The following is a 13,473-nucleotide window of genomic DNA, read 5'->3' on the forward strand; positions in this document are numbered from 1 at the left end:
AGAAAAGGCGGATAAATCTCTGTGCCACCTGGTGTGCCTCACGCGAGATCCTTAACTTGCTTACCAAAAGCCAACACCTGCAGCACAACTGTTTACTGTAAAGAATATGTTATGCACGGGCACTGTCAAGCAAAGGGTGGGGGGGGGGTCTCACCTTCAGGTACAAGAAGGAGCACTTGCTGAATTCACAGTGCTGAGGACCCTTGTGGTCATCTGCAGCAGAGAAGTGTGTGTGGCTCATCTCACACTGCCCGCCTCCTCTTTTGGATCCTACACGGTGCCCTTAAGGGGCACTTAACTCTGGTCAGGATCACCAGGCACTGAGACTGGTGTCCTGTAAGAGGCCAGGCTTTGAACAAGGCCGTCCTGCTGCTAGCAAGTCTCTCTCCAAAGCAGCACAACGAGTACCCAGTTGTATTGATGGGTAAGAAAAGGGGGTGCTTGTTCTTGCCGGACACTCAGAACATGTGACCTGCTCAGAGTCAAGTACAGAGCCTAATCGTCAAGAACAGAAACCCCTTTCCTGCACTGCTTCTCATCACTTTTCCTCGAATCTTCCTTTGTGGTTGCTCTGCTATTTCCGTCTCTAGGCCTGGGTTTTTAAGTGCAAATCAGACATGTGACTTACTTAGAATTGTAGAATCACAGAACAGCTGTGTTGGAAGGGTTCTTGATCATACAGTCACAGAGTGGTAGGGGCTGGAAGGGACCTTTAGATATCGTCTAGTCCAACCCCCCTCCCAAGCAGGTCCACCTAGATCGGGTCACACAGGAAGTGCACCCACCTGTGTCCTGCCCTTTTTGAAGACTGGAGTGACACTGGCCTTTCTCCAGTCCTCAGGCACCTCGTCTGTCCTCCGTGATTGTTAAAAAATGGAGAGCAGCTTGGCAACCACATCAGCCAGCTCCCTCAGCACTCTAGGATGCATCCCATCTGGACACATTGACTTATGAGCCTTAAGCTTGGCCAACAAGTCTTTAACCTCTTCCACCCAGGGCAAGTCCTTTGCTGTCCAGGCCATCCTATTATCCTTGCTGGACTGGGCTTCCTGTGAACTGGCCTTGGCTCTAAAAACTGAAGTAAAGAAGACATTCAGTAGTTTGGCTTTCTCTGCATCGTCTGTCACCAGGGCACCCAGCAGTAGACCCACATTCCTCCTCGTCTCCCTTTTGCTTCTGATGTACCTGAAAAAACCCTTATTTTCCTTTACTTTCCTGTTAGTAATTCAGGCTGCACCCCTGAATGCTCTGGCAGTGTCCCTATACTCTTCCCAAGAAGCCAGCGCCTGTTTCCACCTCTCACAGATGGCTGCTTTCTGCCATCTGAGTTGTCCCAGCAGATCCTTGCTCATCCATGGAGGCCTCCTTTTCCTGCTTTCCCATATATTGGGACACACTGATCCTGGGCTTGGAGGAAGTGGTACTTGAAGATTTACCAGCTCTCTTGGGTACTTCCACTTTCTAGGAACTTATCCCATGAGATCCATCCAAGCACCTTGGGGAAGAGGCCAAAGTCGGCTTGCCTGAAATCCAGGGTCATGGTCCTGATTTGTGTCCCGTGTCTTCTACACAGGTGGTTGAATTGTATCATCTCATGGTCGCTGCAGCTGAGGTTGCCTCCAACCTTCACAACCCTTACTAGACTCTTTGTCAACACCAGGTCCAGCAGCACAGCTGTTCCTGTTCATTCCTCAACCACCTGTGAGAGGAAGTTATCAGCATTCTGTAGTAACATCGTGGACTGAGTGTGTTTGGCTGTGTGGCTTTGGCAGCAAATATCAGGGTGGTTGACATTCCCCAGGAGTACCAGGGTCTATGACTGTGGGGCAGCTCTCATCCACTTCCTCCTCATACAATAGGAAAGTGCTGTTTGATTTAAGGACAAGCAGCAGTCGCAGGGAGAGACTGAGGGGGCTGCAGCATCCATCACAGAACCGACAGCGTCAATGCGGGAAAGCCATGAGTACGCTGCTCGCGTTGGTTCAGGGTGGACCTAGAGCTGATGTTTGTCGGCAATGCCTGAGTAACTCCGCCTGAGCGTGCTTCCCAAACAGCGACAGGACGGGCCGTGCAGCCCCGGCTGCTACCGCGAGCTGTGTGTTGGACCATGGGACAGTCGCCGCACAGCGCTTCTCGCTGGCAGGGGGGTTGGACTAGACGATATCTAAAGGTCCCTTCCAGCCCCTACCACTCTGTGACTGTATGATCAAGAACCCTTCCAACACAGCTGTTCTGTGATTCTACAATTCTAAGTAAGTCACATGTCTGATTTGCACTTAAAAACCCAGGCCTAGAGACGGAAATAGCAGAGCAACCACAAAGGAAGATTCGAGGAAAAGTGATGAGAAGCAGTGCAGGAAAGGGGTTTCTGTTCTTGACGATTAGGCTCTGTACTTGACTCTGAGCAGGTCACATGTTCTGAGTGTCCGGCAAGAACAAGCACCCCCTTTTCTTACCCATCAATACAACTGGGTACTCGTTGTGCTGCTTTGGAGAGAGACTTGCTAGCAGCAGGACGGCCTTGTTCAAAGCCTGGCCTCTTACAGGACACCAGTCTCAGTGCCTGGTGATCCTGACCAGAGTTAAGTGCCCCTTAAGGGCACCGTGTAGGATCCAAAAGAGGAGGCGGGCAGTGTGAGATGAGCCACACACACTTCTCTGCTGCAGATGACCACAAGGGTCCTCAGCACTGTGAATTCAGCAAGTGCTCCTTCTTGTACCTGAAGGTGAGACCCCCCCCCACCCTTTGCTTGACAGTGCCCGTGCATAACATATTCTTTACAGTAAACAGTTGTGCTGCAGGTGTTGGCTTTTGGTAAGCAAGTTAAGGATCTCGCGTGAGGCACACCAGGTGGCACAGAGATTTATCCGCCTTTTCTCCCCACCAATCTGTGCAGCCGAGAGACTAACATTAAAAGTGCATTTGTGTGAAAGGTGTACTTTTGATTTTACCGAAGCTCAGGTTTAACCGGCCCTGTAGGGCTACCTCCACTACTAAGAGAAAAGAACCTCTTGTTTAAAATGAAGCTGTAGGTCTTGAGCACGGCCTCTGTGGAAAAACCCGAAACACCGGTGCATCTAGTTTCATCTTGGATAAAACGGTACCCTTGTTAAATGTCATGAAAGCTTGTCGGCACTCTTAGCCCCTAACTACTACTGCCAACCCTCTTTGCCTTTTCTGATTATGTAGGTGATTCATCAATTCAAAACCAGTCTGTTCTTCTTCCACGTAAACAGTTCTGCTGCAAGGGACAGCTTAAATGGATGCCTGAAGTAACTGCTTTGGCAGGTCCTTGTCAAGAGAGCAGCAGCCCTTCACCCTCACACAAACGAGAAGCTCCAGGACAGCAATTTGGTCCCCCTGTGCCTACCGGCAAGCCGTGTGTTTGTTCTGCAACTCTGATTTCCCAGAGTCCACATTCCATACCTGGTGTATTTAAAAAGCTACTTCTAGGAAGTCAGGTGGGGCCACGATTTGAAGAGCCTCGCCAGGCACACACGCAGGAAGCAACTCAAAGGCTACATAACTTCCAAGGTTCTGATAAAGCTTCACGTACTGGGGTTTTTATGCTGGAAACAGAAGCACCGATCTTAACAAAAACTGAGCTGTATCTTGACTGCCATTTCACGAATAACTGCAACGACCCTAGTCAGCCAGAGACCACTGTTGACATCAAACCCTTGACATGTATTCTTAACTCAGAACAGAGTTCCCATTGCCCTTAACTAAACTGTATGACTAAGAGTATCACCGTGCTTCTCCAGCTCCGGCAGGCTTGGTGCTGTGACCATTCCCTGGGGCGCCTGTTCCAGGGCCTGACTTATTTACAAAAAATTCTGCCAAAAAATCAGCTGAAGGCTTTACATTTTACCAACCTTACACATCAAAAGGAAGCAACATCATTCTCCATGTGGAAAGGCTGTCCTGTACTTGAAAGTAAAAAAAACCCAACAAAACAAAAAACCCCTCAAGTAAACAGAGTACCAAGTGAGTTCTACACACAGCTCCTGAAGATTAGCTTTAGTTCCTGGGGGCTGTCCTGGTGTGGTGGGGATAGGGTTAACTTTCACCAGATGCCACAAGCAGGCATGTTGAGGTCACACTCAGCACACCATGGGTGGGAGCTGCCATTGCTTGTTTTTGTGTGTGCCTTTGCTGTCATTACGGCCGTTTGTTTTCTCCTTGTGCCCTTCTATTAAATTTTGTCCTCATCCCAATCCACAAAGCTTTACCTTTTCCTCCCAACCCTCCTCCCCATCCTGCCGAGGTGGGGAGGAGTGAGTGAACGGCAGCAGAGCTTGGTGGTTGCCAGCTAGGTTTAAACTGGGAAAAGGCACTGCCTGAGCCATTACACGGGATCCTCCTGTTACAGGTAGATCTTGCTTGCAGAAACATGAATGTGCATGCACAGAGTCAATGTAAATTGGAACTTCTCACTAAGGCACGAACGCACTTTGGAAGTTCCCAAAAGACAACTGAATCAAGATCAAGGTTTGTGGTTCCAGTTTGATCTGCATGATGCAGTTAGGCTAAACTAGCATTTACTTTAGGAGGTGGCCAGTAACAGCGTGCACCACAAAGTCTCATCCTGAAAGTTAACCACAAAACAGGTTCATTTTTAGTATCACGTACATCTTTACTTCTGACTTGACTCAGACTTAGATGTAGATGCTCTCAATGAAGAAAGTCGGCGCCTCTTTGCAATCTGCTCCTGGCGTTTCTCCTTGGCTTCCTGAAAAACAAAGAGGCACAAAGTGAGCCCTGGGATGTTGCATATCAAGCACTTCAAAACAGCCACAAAGGAACAAACCGAGGCAAACGCAACTCAAAAGGAAGCTACCAGCAAGAACAGATTCTTTTGAGTCAATACAGCAAAAGACTGTTTCCATTCTTCACAGATCAGAGGAATTTTACAAGCACCCAAACCCGTGCAGACCCATGCCTTTCAACACCACAGACCAGTGCTCCAAAATTAGTCAAAATACCAACAGGGAGTTCACAACACACCAGAGGTCTGTCTACCCTGCTTCTGTCTGCAAGTCGTGGAAACACTCAGGTGCTGTGCAAAGCGTTCCAACAATAGCGCTCTGTCAGTCGCTGCTGGTCCCGGTGCAAGAGCAAACTCATCCAAAACAAACAGCTTCCTGCCAAGTTACTTTCCATCCAGGTCAACTGCGGATCACATTTCTCCACACAATCACTCAAAATGCTTGGGCACACAAGTTAAACTAGACTTCATCTGAACTAAAACTGCAGCTGCAAAACTCATCTATCTTCACAGGCAATAACCACTCCTTGTTTTCTTCAACATCAGCTCTCAGTGAAAGAAGCTGCTCTGAAGGAGAGCAATTTCTACCATTCCAGGGCTGGCAAAATTGATAGAAATGCTCACAAAAACACGTGACTGGCCATGCTCATTCATGCTCACATTCAGGCATTCCTAGTCAAAACACGCTAGGTACAGAGCAGCTCTAAGCGTACGGCCAAGTTTACCAAAGCCCTGGATTCTGGGACACGAGATGTGCCATGCTGCTGAGCTAAGGGCAAACGCACCTTCATTCTCTTGGCCAAGAGCTTTGCGTATTCTGCCGCTTCCTCCTTGTTCTTCTGAGTGCGCTGCTTCTTCAGAGCAATACGCCTGCGCTTGTGCTGCAGGACTCGGGGAGTCACAAGTCGCTGGATCTTGGGAGCCTTTGTTCTGGGTTTCTTCCCTAAAAAGAGCAGGATGAATCAGCAGAATTAGCAAGTTATCTTCTCAAGAGACCTCATCCAAGTTCAAGTTCCATTTACTGTTGTGGTAACACTGTCCAAGTACACCATCTATTCTAGTGACTTGTCCAGTTCGACCTCTTGACAGATGGTGCAGTAAAAAGCTATCAACTACTGTCAGATGTAGCCATTAACAAAACAGTCTTAATGCCCATCATTTGTTACCAGCAACAAGTGCAAGTAATTCACCCGCCTCCCCCCATTTCTGTGAAAATTCCTAGCTTCTCAGCAGACCTGCCTTAAGTAATTTGCCCCAGACTTAAAGAACATGAAAACTCATTCTCTAGCTTACAGAACAAGCCATTACGTTTTTGCTGTTAAAAGTCTAATTCCCCATCGGACTGACACGTGTGTCTGCAAAAACCCGCGCCTACGTAGCCCGTAACAGGCAAACAAAACACAACACCACACACATCTGTCACGACTCTGCTATGTCAATCCCGCCCAACTTCAGCAGCTACAAGCAACAGCCTGATGTCTACCAGGACCACATTCTTTAACGGACAGAATAGTTCCTATGATGCTGAAAACAGCAATCTTTTACTCAGCAAGCTTTCACGTGTCCTTTCCGCTAAACATCCTCTCTCGTTCCCCCATCAAACGCAGATCAACTCCAACTTAAAATCTTACACTGCAAGAGACAGGTGCTAGGTAAGAAGGTGCCCTCAGAAGAAAAGGTGAGCTGGAGACTGTCATAAGGAAGGAGTAAAAAACCTTGGTATCTTTTCCACGCACTGCTTAAAGTTTCCTCCGTCTCACAAAAGCATTTCAAAGACACCCCACCTCCTATGCAACCTTTTACTAACAACGGGGTTTGGATTTTTCTTAGAACCACTAGTAGACGTTACTCCACGTTCCATCAAACGTTTAAAATCCAACTGTGCCACAGGAGGTGGAACGGGAAGAGATGGAAGAGGACAACCAAGAAACTTCACTTCTTCTCTCTGAGCTGCAGCTGACAAAGCTCAAATACCGTCTAGGACAGTCAGCTCCTGGATCTACTACTACGGTGCGCTTCCTTCACTGCAGTAGGCTGGTCACTTCCTTGCTGATAACCCATGAAACCAGGGAGCTGTGAAACTGACTTCTTACCTTCTTTGTTCAGAGGCTTCCTCACAACATACTGGCGAACGTCGTCCTCCTTGGACAGGTTGAAGAGCTTGCGGATTCTGCTAGCTCTCTTGGGACCAAGGCGACGGGGCACAGTTGTGTCTGTCAGCCCAGGAATATCCTTCTCACCTGCAAAAGTGTAAGTGGAAACGTGCCCATTAGTCCCGCATCTGCTGAACCCCTGCTTTATTTCCTGAATTTTGTCTGTAAGTTTGGAACGCGTGAAAATTCAAGGTAACGCTAGAGAGCCTCTGGGCTTTACCAGCTAGTGCCAGCCCTAGCTCCATTTTGCTCACTTCACATCACCAGGCTGCTCTGCCCACTGCCCGCTTCATCCAGACTCTTACCCTTTTTCACTATGACCAAGTTGAGAACACTCAAGTTGGCATCGACAATGCAGCCCCGAACGGACTTGCGCTTCCTCTCTCCCGTCCTCCTGGGGCGATAGCAGGAGTGGCCCTTGCTGAGGAGGAGGCGGACGCGGCCGTGGGTCAGGACACCCTGCTTCATGGGGAAGCCTTGTTTGTCATTGCCACCGCTGATCCGGACAACGTAGCCCTACAACGGCACAGAAACACACCTCTTCCGTAACACAAGTCAAAAATTAAAACTCCTACCCGCTCAAAATCTTGCTTCAGCTACACCAGACTGAGTTTTGTCCACCCTTGCTTTTCTTCAATCCTAAGCCTGTTACCATCAACACGTCAGGACGAGATTTATTGCCTTCCTCACGGCATCAGCAGCGGAAAAGGTCAACTTACCCAAATTCAGACGGACTGAGTATTAACACTCAACTATTCCAAGGCCATCCACCAGGCTCAATGTGCTTCGTCCCCTACCCTAGCAGCAGTTTAAATGCAATGAAGGCAATGTTGAACCTGTTTGCTACAGAAAGGATCAGCAGTTTTATAGTACAGATTTAGGTTGTCCTGAAGACGAAGACAGCACTGACAGGAAGAACAAAAATACCACCGCACAGAGCAACAAGGAAGCCTAAACACCAGGCTTAAAAAAATCAAACCAAACAGAAAGCGCTCTGCTAACTCAAAAGGGCAGAACAGGCTAGTCTAATCACTCGCTTCAGTACATGCAGCCAGGGAAGCTTTTCACACACCTGCAAAACGCACACCACGCACGCAATCCTCGTGCGACACCGGAGAACACCTGCAGTTTAAGCTCCCCAAGTGTAGCTCTGACACGCCCTTCTGGCCCTCTTACCTTCCACTCCTCTCCCAGAGAATCAGCCGCGACCTCCGTGGCCATCCGTTTCTCGTAGAATGTTCTGAGCTTGCGCTCATCATCAACTTCAATGAGCTTCTGGCAGCCAGTGGCTGGGAAAGAGATGTTCAACTAAAAAAAAAAAAAGAAAGAAAAAAAACCAGCACTGTTTTAAACTTCTTATGGTGCACTTTAACGGACCGTCAGCATTTATCTGCTGGCTTCGTCTCAGCTTTTCAAAGCTGAAATTCCCAGCCGTTTATGTGAACGTGTATGTGCCACAACTTGCCTCTGCCACGACGCTCAGAGCGCTGGCCAGGCCGGCAGTCAGTTGCACAGAAACCTGCCTTTACCATAGCTAGAACCTGACCACCTTCGAACAGGCTGGGACCGAGCACGTTAAGGTGAGGGCGGCAGAAGCCTGTTCCCTCTTCTGCTGCAAACCCTTCGCAGTACACAAGGTCTTAAGACCCTGCACCGAGGACACTAAAGCAAGCGACGCTCGCCGCTGGTAACGACTCGTACTTCGTGGGGGGGCTGGTCGAAACCCTCGGCGTCGGGGCCGCTTTCCAGCACCTCCCCCTCGAGTGACGACCCGAGAGCGGCACGGGGCCAGCTCTGGCACAAGCGAGGCCTCCCTACCAGGCCCGGTACGGACAGCGCGGGCCTCGCGCTCGCAAAAGGTCTCCGGAGCTCAGGGACGGTCGCTTCCGGAACCCTGACTCCCCCGGCCGCCATCGCGCCCTGCCAACAATCCGCTCGCATCCGCGTCGCTAAGGGGCCCCAGCCCCGCCATCAGGGACCATCGGCCCCCGCCAGCGGCTCCGCACGAAGCGCCGGAGCCATCTGTCGCGGGGGACCGCGAATGCTCCCTGCGGCCGCGGCGGCCGCCCGCGCGTATTCACCTTCATCTTCGCCGCGCCGCTGCAAGAAAAGGCCGCACTTCCGCCCGCAGCCCTCACATACACGCTGCAGTTCTCGCGAGAGCCGCACCGCCCGTGGCCCGCGTGACCGTGGCCGCCCAATGGCGACCGAGGCTTCGCCAGGCGCGGGGCGGGGCTTGGCTGCCGGCGGCGGCTCGCCGCGGGGCCTGGGGAGCGGCGCGGGACGGCTGCCGACAGAGCCGTGCGGAACAGGGCGGCGTCCAGCAGGTCTCAGTGTTTTTTGACGGATGGAGATTCCACAGCCTTCCAGCAGCCTGTTCCCATGTTTCACCACACTCACGGCTGAAACACTTAAGTAGACCTTCCTGTAGTTCAAGTTTATGCCCATGGCCTCTTCTGGCACACCACCGTGACAGTCCATCTTGTCTACTCCCCACCCACACCATCAGCTATTAGACGCTACTTAGAGCTTCTTCCTCCCTGCAAGCTCTGTCCAGGCTGAACAGTTGCAGTTCCATCAGCCTCCTCTTGTGTAACAGATGCTCCAAGCTCTTCAAGAGCTTGTGGCCCTTCACTGAAGTCCTTCCTGGATGTCCAAGTCTCTCATTCTGGCCCTTCCAGCTTTGGACATTGCACCTGGACACGTCTCACCTTCCAGGACAGATCACTTGCCTCCACCTAAAGGCAGTGGTCTTGCCCGGTTAAGTCCAGGACCCTCTACTTGCTTTGCTATGAGGTTGCTCTGCTGGCTCATGGTCAGGTTGGTGTCCAGCTGGAATTCCAGGCTTTTTGTATCCATCTACTCACTAGCCCCTCTGCCCCCATCCTGCACTGGTGCATGTAGTTATTTTTACCCTAAGGCAAGACCTTTCTCTTCCTTCTTGGACCTCATCAGACCTTATAGGAGCTTGGCTAGTTAGTGACTCTTCCTATTCTCCTTTTGCTAGACAGGAGAAGTTTATCTCTACAGAGCTGTGAAGAATTCCTCCCTCCAGCTTCAAACCCAAATTGTGTATTCATGCATCTTTAGGGATTCCTCAAATGCAAGCACTTCCTCTTCCCCTGCCCCAACTGTTCCTGCTCTTTCAAACTATTCAGAAGTCATTGAGGTACTATGAAACAATTCCTCAATGAGTCAGTCAAAAGTCTCCGCTTTTGGCAAACCAGAGGCTGAATCTGCATTTAGGGTTAAACGCTGTCAGGCAGGCAAGTTCCAAGGAAAAAAAGAAAAAGGTGAACCCTTGAGATTGTTACACAGGATGCATACATATTTTATTTGGGGAAATGCATTTAAAATTGTTTCTTAGTCTAGGATATCGATCTAGAATATGCAGAGTGTCCTTTTAAGGTCAGGAAACTTGTCAAATGTACAAAAAGGTTACAGAGAAACACTTGTTAATCCAAGCGCAGTAAATGGATGCCATTTTCTACAGTTCAAAACAGTCTCTAAACTAGTGCAAATTTTATTGCACTAAAGAAAACCTCCCAGCTCACTCAATAAATTCATAATTTATTCACACTACAACCTTTCATCCTTATTACAATAATTTTAAGCTCCGAAAAGGAGTTTAATGTGCTTCTAGAAACAGGAAACAATCCCTTTTATTTGCACCATTGATTGATGCAGACTGAAAGAACACAAAAACCCATCCATTTCTCTCCTTGTACATATCACAATATACAACATAGTAGAATACAGAACTGGAGTCTGAGTCAACCATTCAATTTCAGAAAGGTCCATAGTGAAAAGCCAATTTACAGAAGGCACCTTAAGGTTTTTATTAGTTGAAAGAAGAAAAATAGAACAACCCACCCAAAACCCACCTTTGCTGAAAATGTACAGTTGTGTGAATAAGACAACTTGCTTACCATTTAATGAAATAAAGTTACGTGCACTGAGATAATTATTGGATTAAGAGTCTTTAAAAGAGACATTTTAACATTTTGTTTTAAAAATATAATTTCTATGATCTAATTTAATATATATTTTGAAAATATCCCCTATGTTGTAGTTATTCAAAGAAAGCAGTAAATTCAATGAAAGGTATATTGTTCTAGCTGCAGCAATAAAAAAAGCCATCAATTCACAGTTACAATGTAATAAAATTACTCATTTACAAGTGCAATGTAGCACGAGCTTAACCAATGTGAAACTCCACTAGGGACAAGACTACCTTACTTGCGAAACGAATGTAGCTGAAGACACATATACTAAATAAAATCTTTTCCATGAAAATTGTATTGGCGAAACTGGAGTTATGTAAGACGAGATATAACTGTAACATCCAGGTGCTTCTAGTAACATGTCAAAGCTGATACCTACTACTGTGCCAATACTGCAGCCACATCACTCTCCTATCTATACCTACGGGGTTTTGAAAGTTGCTATGTCGTGGTAATATGCCAGAATATATCATAATTCATAAAGAAAACCTTTGTCACTAAAGAATCCCGATTTTAAGCCTTTAAGACCCCATTTGTTGTTATAATTGTAAAAAGCCAGCCACTTTGACATGAGCACACAAACTATCTGTAACCGTTTTATAGCTGGGTGAAAGGTGCAAGACAGCATCTCCTCAGCACAACTGACTGCAGTTCACCATCCTTAGGGCAGCAATGAAAGGAAGGCTCTCTGGGATAATTGTTATTCCAACACAAACTTTCTAAGTTCTTGGGCTTACTTGAAATTCACTAACAGTTTACATCCACATATGTCATCAGTTTGGTTTACAACCTCTTTCTGTGCACACACATCAGGTTTTGATGTTAACACTGATCTGCAACTAGTTTACATGTGAGAATTACAAAATACACAAGGAAGAGCCATCTTCTCCTGAACACTGTCTGTTGAGCTACCAGAAAGAGTATTTGGAGGCAAGAGTTTTGCCAGTGAGTGAAATGCTGCTTTTTTTTTTTTCCTGCTTACACTGAGACAAAACAGGCCCAAGGTCAAGCTTACTCACAACGCTTTGTCCAGTTCATTCATGCATTACAGATTCAGATAAATTTGGATTACTAGGAGTGGGAGTGTCAAACAAATTAGAAGCATTTGTAACTAACTATGTCTGTCCTGTGTAGCCCAAGAAATCCTTGCTGTTAGTAACTTTCAGAGTTACGCCCTTAGTGCGCTCATTAAAAGAAACACTGATGAAGACTCTTCCCTGATCATTTTTGGCCAGATTTTGAAAGAGGCTGCCCCTTTTCTTAAGCACACTCACAGCTCTTTCAGCGTTCAAATTAAGGATGCCTACATCTCAGAAAGTTTGTGTAGGAAAACCTGCAGACTCTACTTGGAGGAGCAGGAGACCTAAAAATCAGAGGAAGAAGAGGAAGTGCTATCACATGTTTGAAAGGAGAGAAAGCAAGTAGGAAAAAAACCATTCTGTTCTTAAAAGTTCACAAAACTGAAATTAATTTTTTTCCCCCTTCAAAAAAAAGCACCTCCTTAGATGGAAATGTAATAAACAAACTGTTCTCGAAGCTCTCCCTTTTATTTGAACTATAGATTTCATCCAAGAACCAAATGATCAGTCAGCTGTTTAAAACCTAAACACTTGTTACTCTATATTAAAGATTTCATTTCAATAGGCAGATGCAAGATTTAAAGTCATTACATGCAGGACTTCTGCCACTCTGAAATCAGGTATATAAAATAGGAAGACATCTGTAGTGTACAGAGATGCCAATATGCAGAGGCAAATCAAATCAAGTTCAATCCTGCAAATGTCCTTTCCCCCGTCAAGCTTTAGGAGTTTTTCTGTTTTGTGTATACACCTGGGGAAAGTCTAACATTTAGCACTGAATACTGTGACACAATCTCCTCTGCTGTTTCCACAGCACTACCACCTGATTAACCTAGTTTCAGCAACAGATGAGAAGGCTGTTGTGAAATGAAGGTGAACTGCTTACAGAATTTAGTTGATAATAATATTAGTTTACAGGGTTTTTTAAAAACAATTTGGATGCCACTAATTATGTAAAATATCATTAACTGGACAGATCTTCGCAATTTCATAAGCTGAGACAATTTAAAGACAACTAAAACTTGATTCCTTGCATGCAAGGAATTCCTTGATGCAAGTTGCATCGTGTAAGCAGATGGGTTGTCTATTTAGCACTCAAAAATTGTACAGCTTTATGTTTAAGATCAGTGCAGAACTACATAGAAAAAATTGCCACTTTTGATTTGTGGAAGTATTAAGTTGTTTGGACGAACACTTCTGAGAGATCTTTACATTAAAGGGATAGATTTGCACATGTCAATTATTATGTAACAGGAGAAGAGAGGAAAGTACAAAGAATCAAGGTCTATTCTTCCATTGTGATGTAGGTCAGATATTTGCAAGCAACGATGCATAAACCAAAAGAATAAAGAACGAAAAATAAGTCAGTGTATGCTTTCTTTGCTTTTAATTGTTGAACAAGCACAATATTTTAATCAGGAAGCGCCTTTTGAGGATCGCCGGCTCCCGGTACTAAGCGGATTGAATT

The 13,473-nt window shown here is 46.8% G+C and overlaps 1 protein-coding gene across 1 annotated transcript; it reads right to left on the reverse strand.

The window, feature by feature from the left end:
- Positions 1 to 4,616: 4,616 nt before the first annotated feature.
- LOC104562353 (small ribosomal subunit protein eS6) lies at positions 4,617 to 9,085 on the reverse strand. Its single transcript, XM_062017965.1, has 6 exons — positions 9,004 to 9,085; positions 8,099 to 8,230; positions 7,228 to 7,438; positions 6,863 to 7,009; positions 5,555 to 5,712; positions 4,617 to 4,733 (listed from the first exon to the last, which is right to left on the reverse strand). The coding sequence occupies exons 1-6, from the start codon at positions 9,007 to 9,009 to the stop codon at positions 4,638 to 4,640; spliced, it is 750 nt and encodes a 249-aa protein (XP_061873949.1). The 5' UTR covers positions 9,010 to 9,085; the 3' UTR covers positions 4,617 to 4,637.
- Positions 9,086 to 13,473: the final 4,388 nt, after the last annotated feature.

The sequence above is a fragment of the Colius striatus genome, chromosome Z, assembly GCF_028858725.1.
Source record: "Colius striatus isolate bColStr4 chromosome Z, bColStr4.1.hap1, whole genome shotgun sequence".
Lineage (NCBI taxonomy): Eukaryota > Metazoa > Chordata > Aves > Coliiformes > Coliidae > Colius > Colius striatus.

Bases quoted from the DNA above. Each gene is read 5' to 3' on its own strand.
- LOC104562353 (XM_062017965.1), bottom strand. The intron at 7,439-8,098 runs GTAAGAGGGCCA...GTGCCGTTGTAG, and splicing joins CTCTGGGAGAGGAGTGGAAG to GGCTACGTTGTCCGGATCAG. The intron at 5,713-6,862 runs GTAAGAAGTCAG...TGCTCTTTTTAG, and splicing joins GAAGCCTCTGAACAAAGAAG to GGAAGAAACCCAGAACAAAG.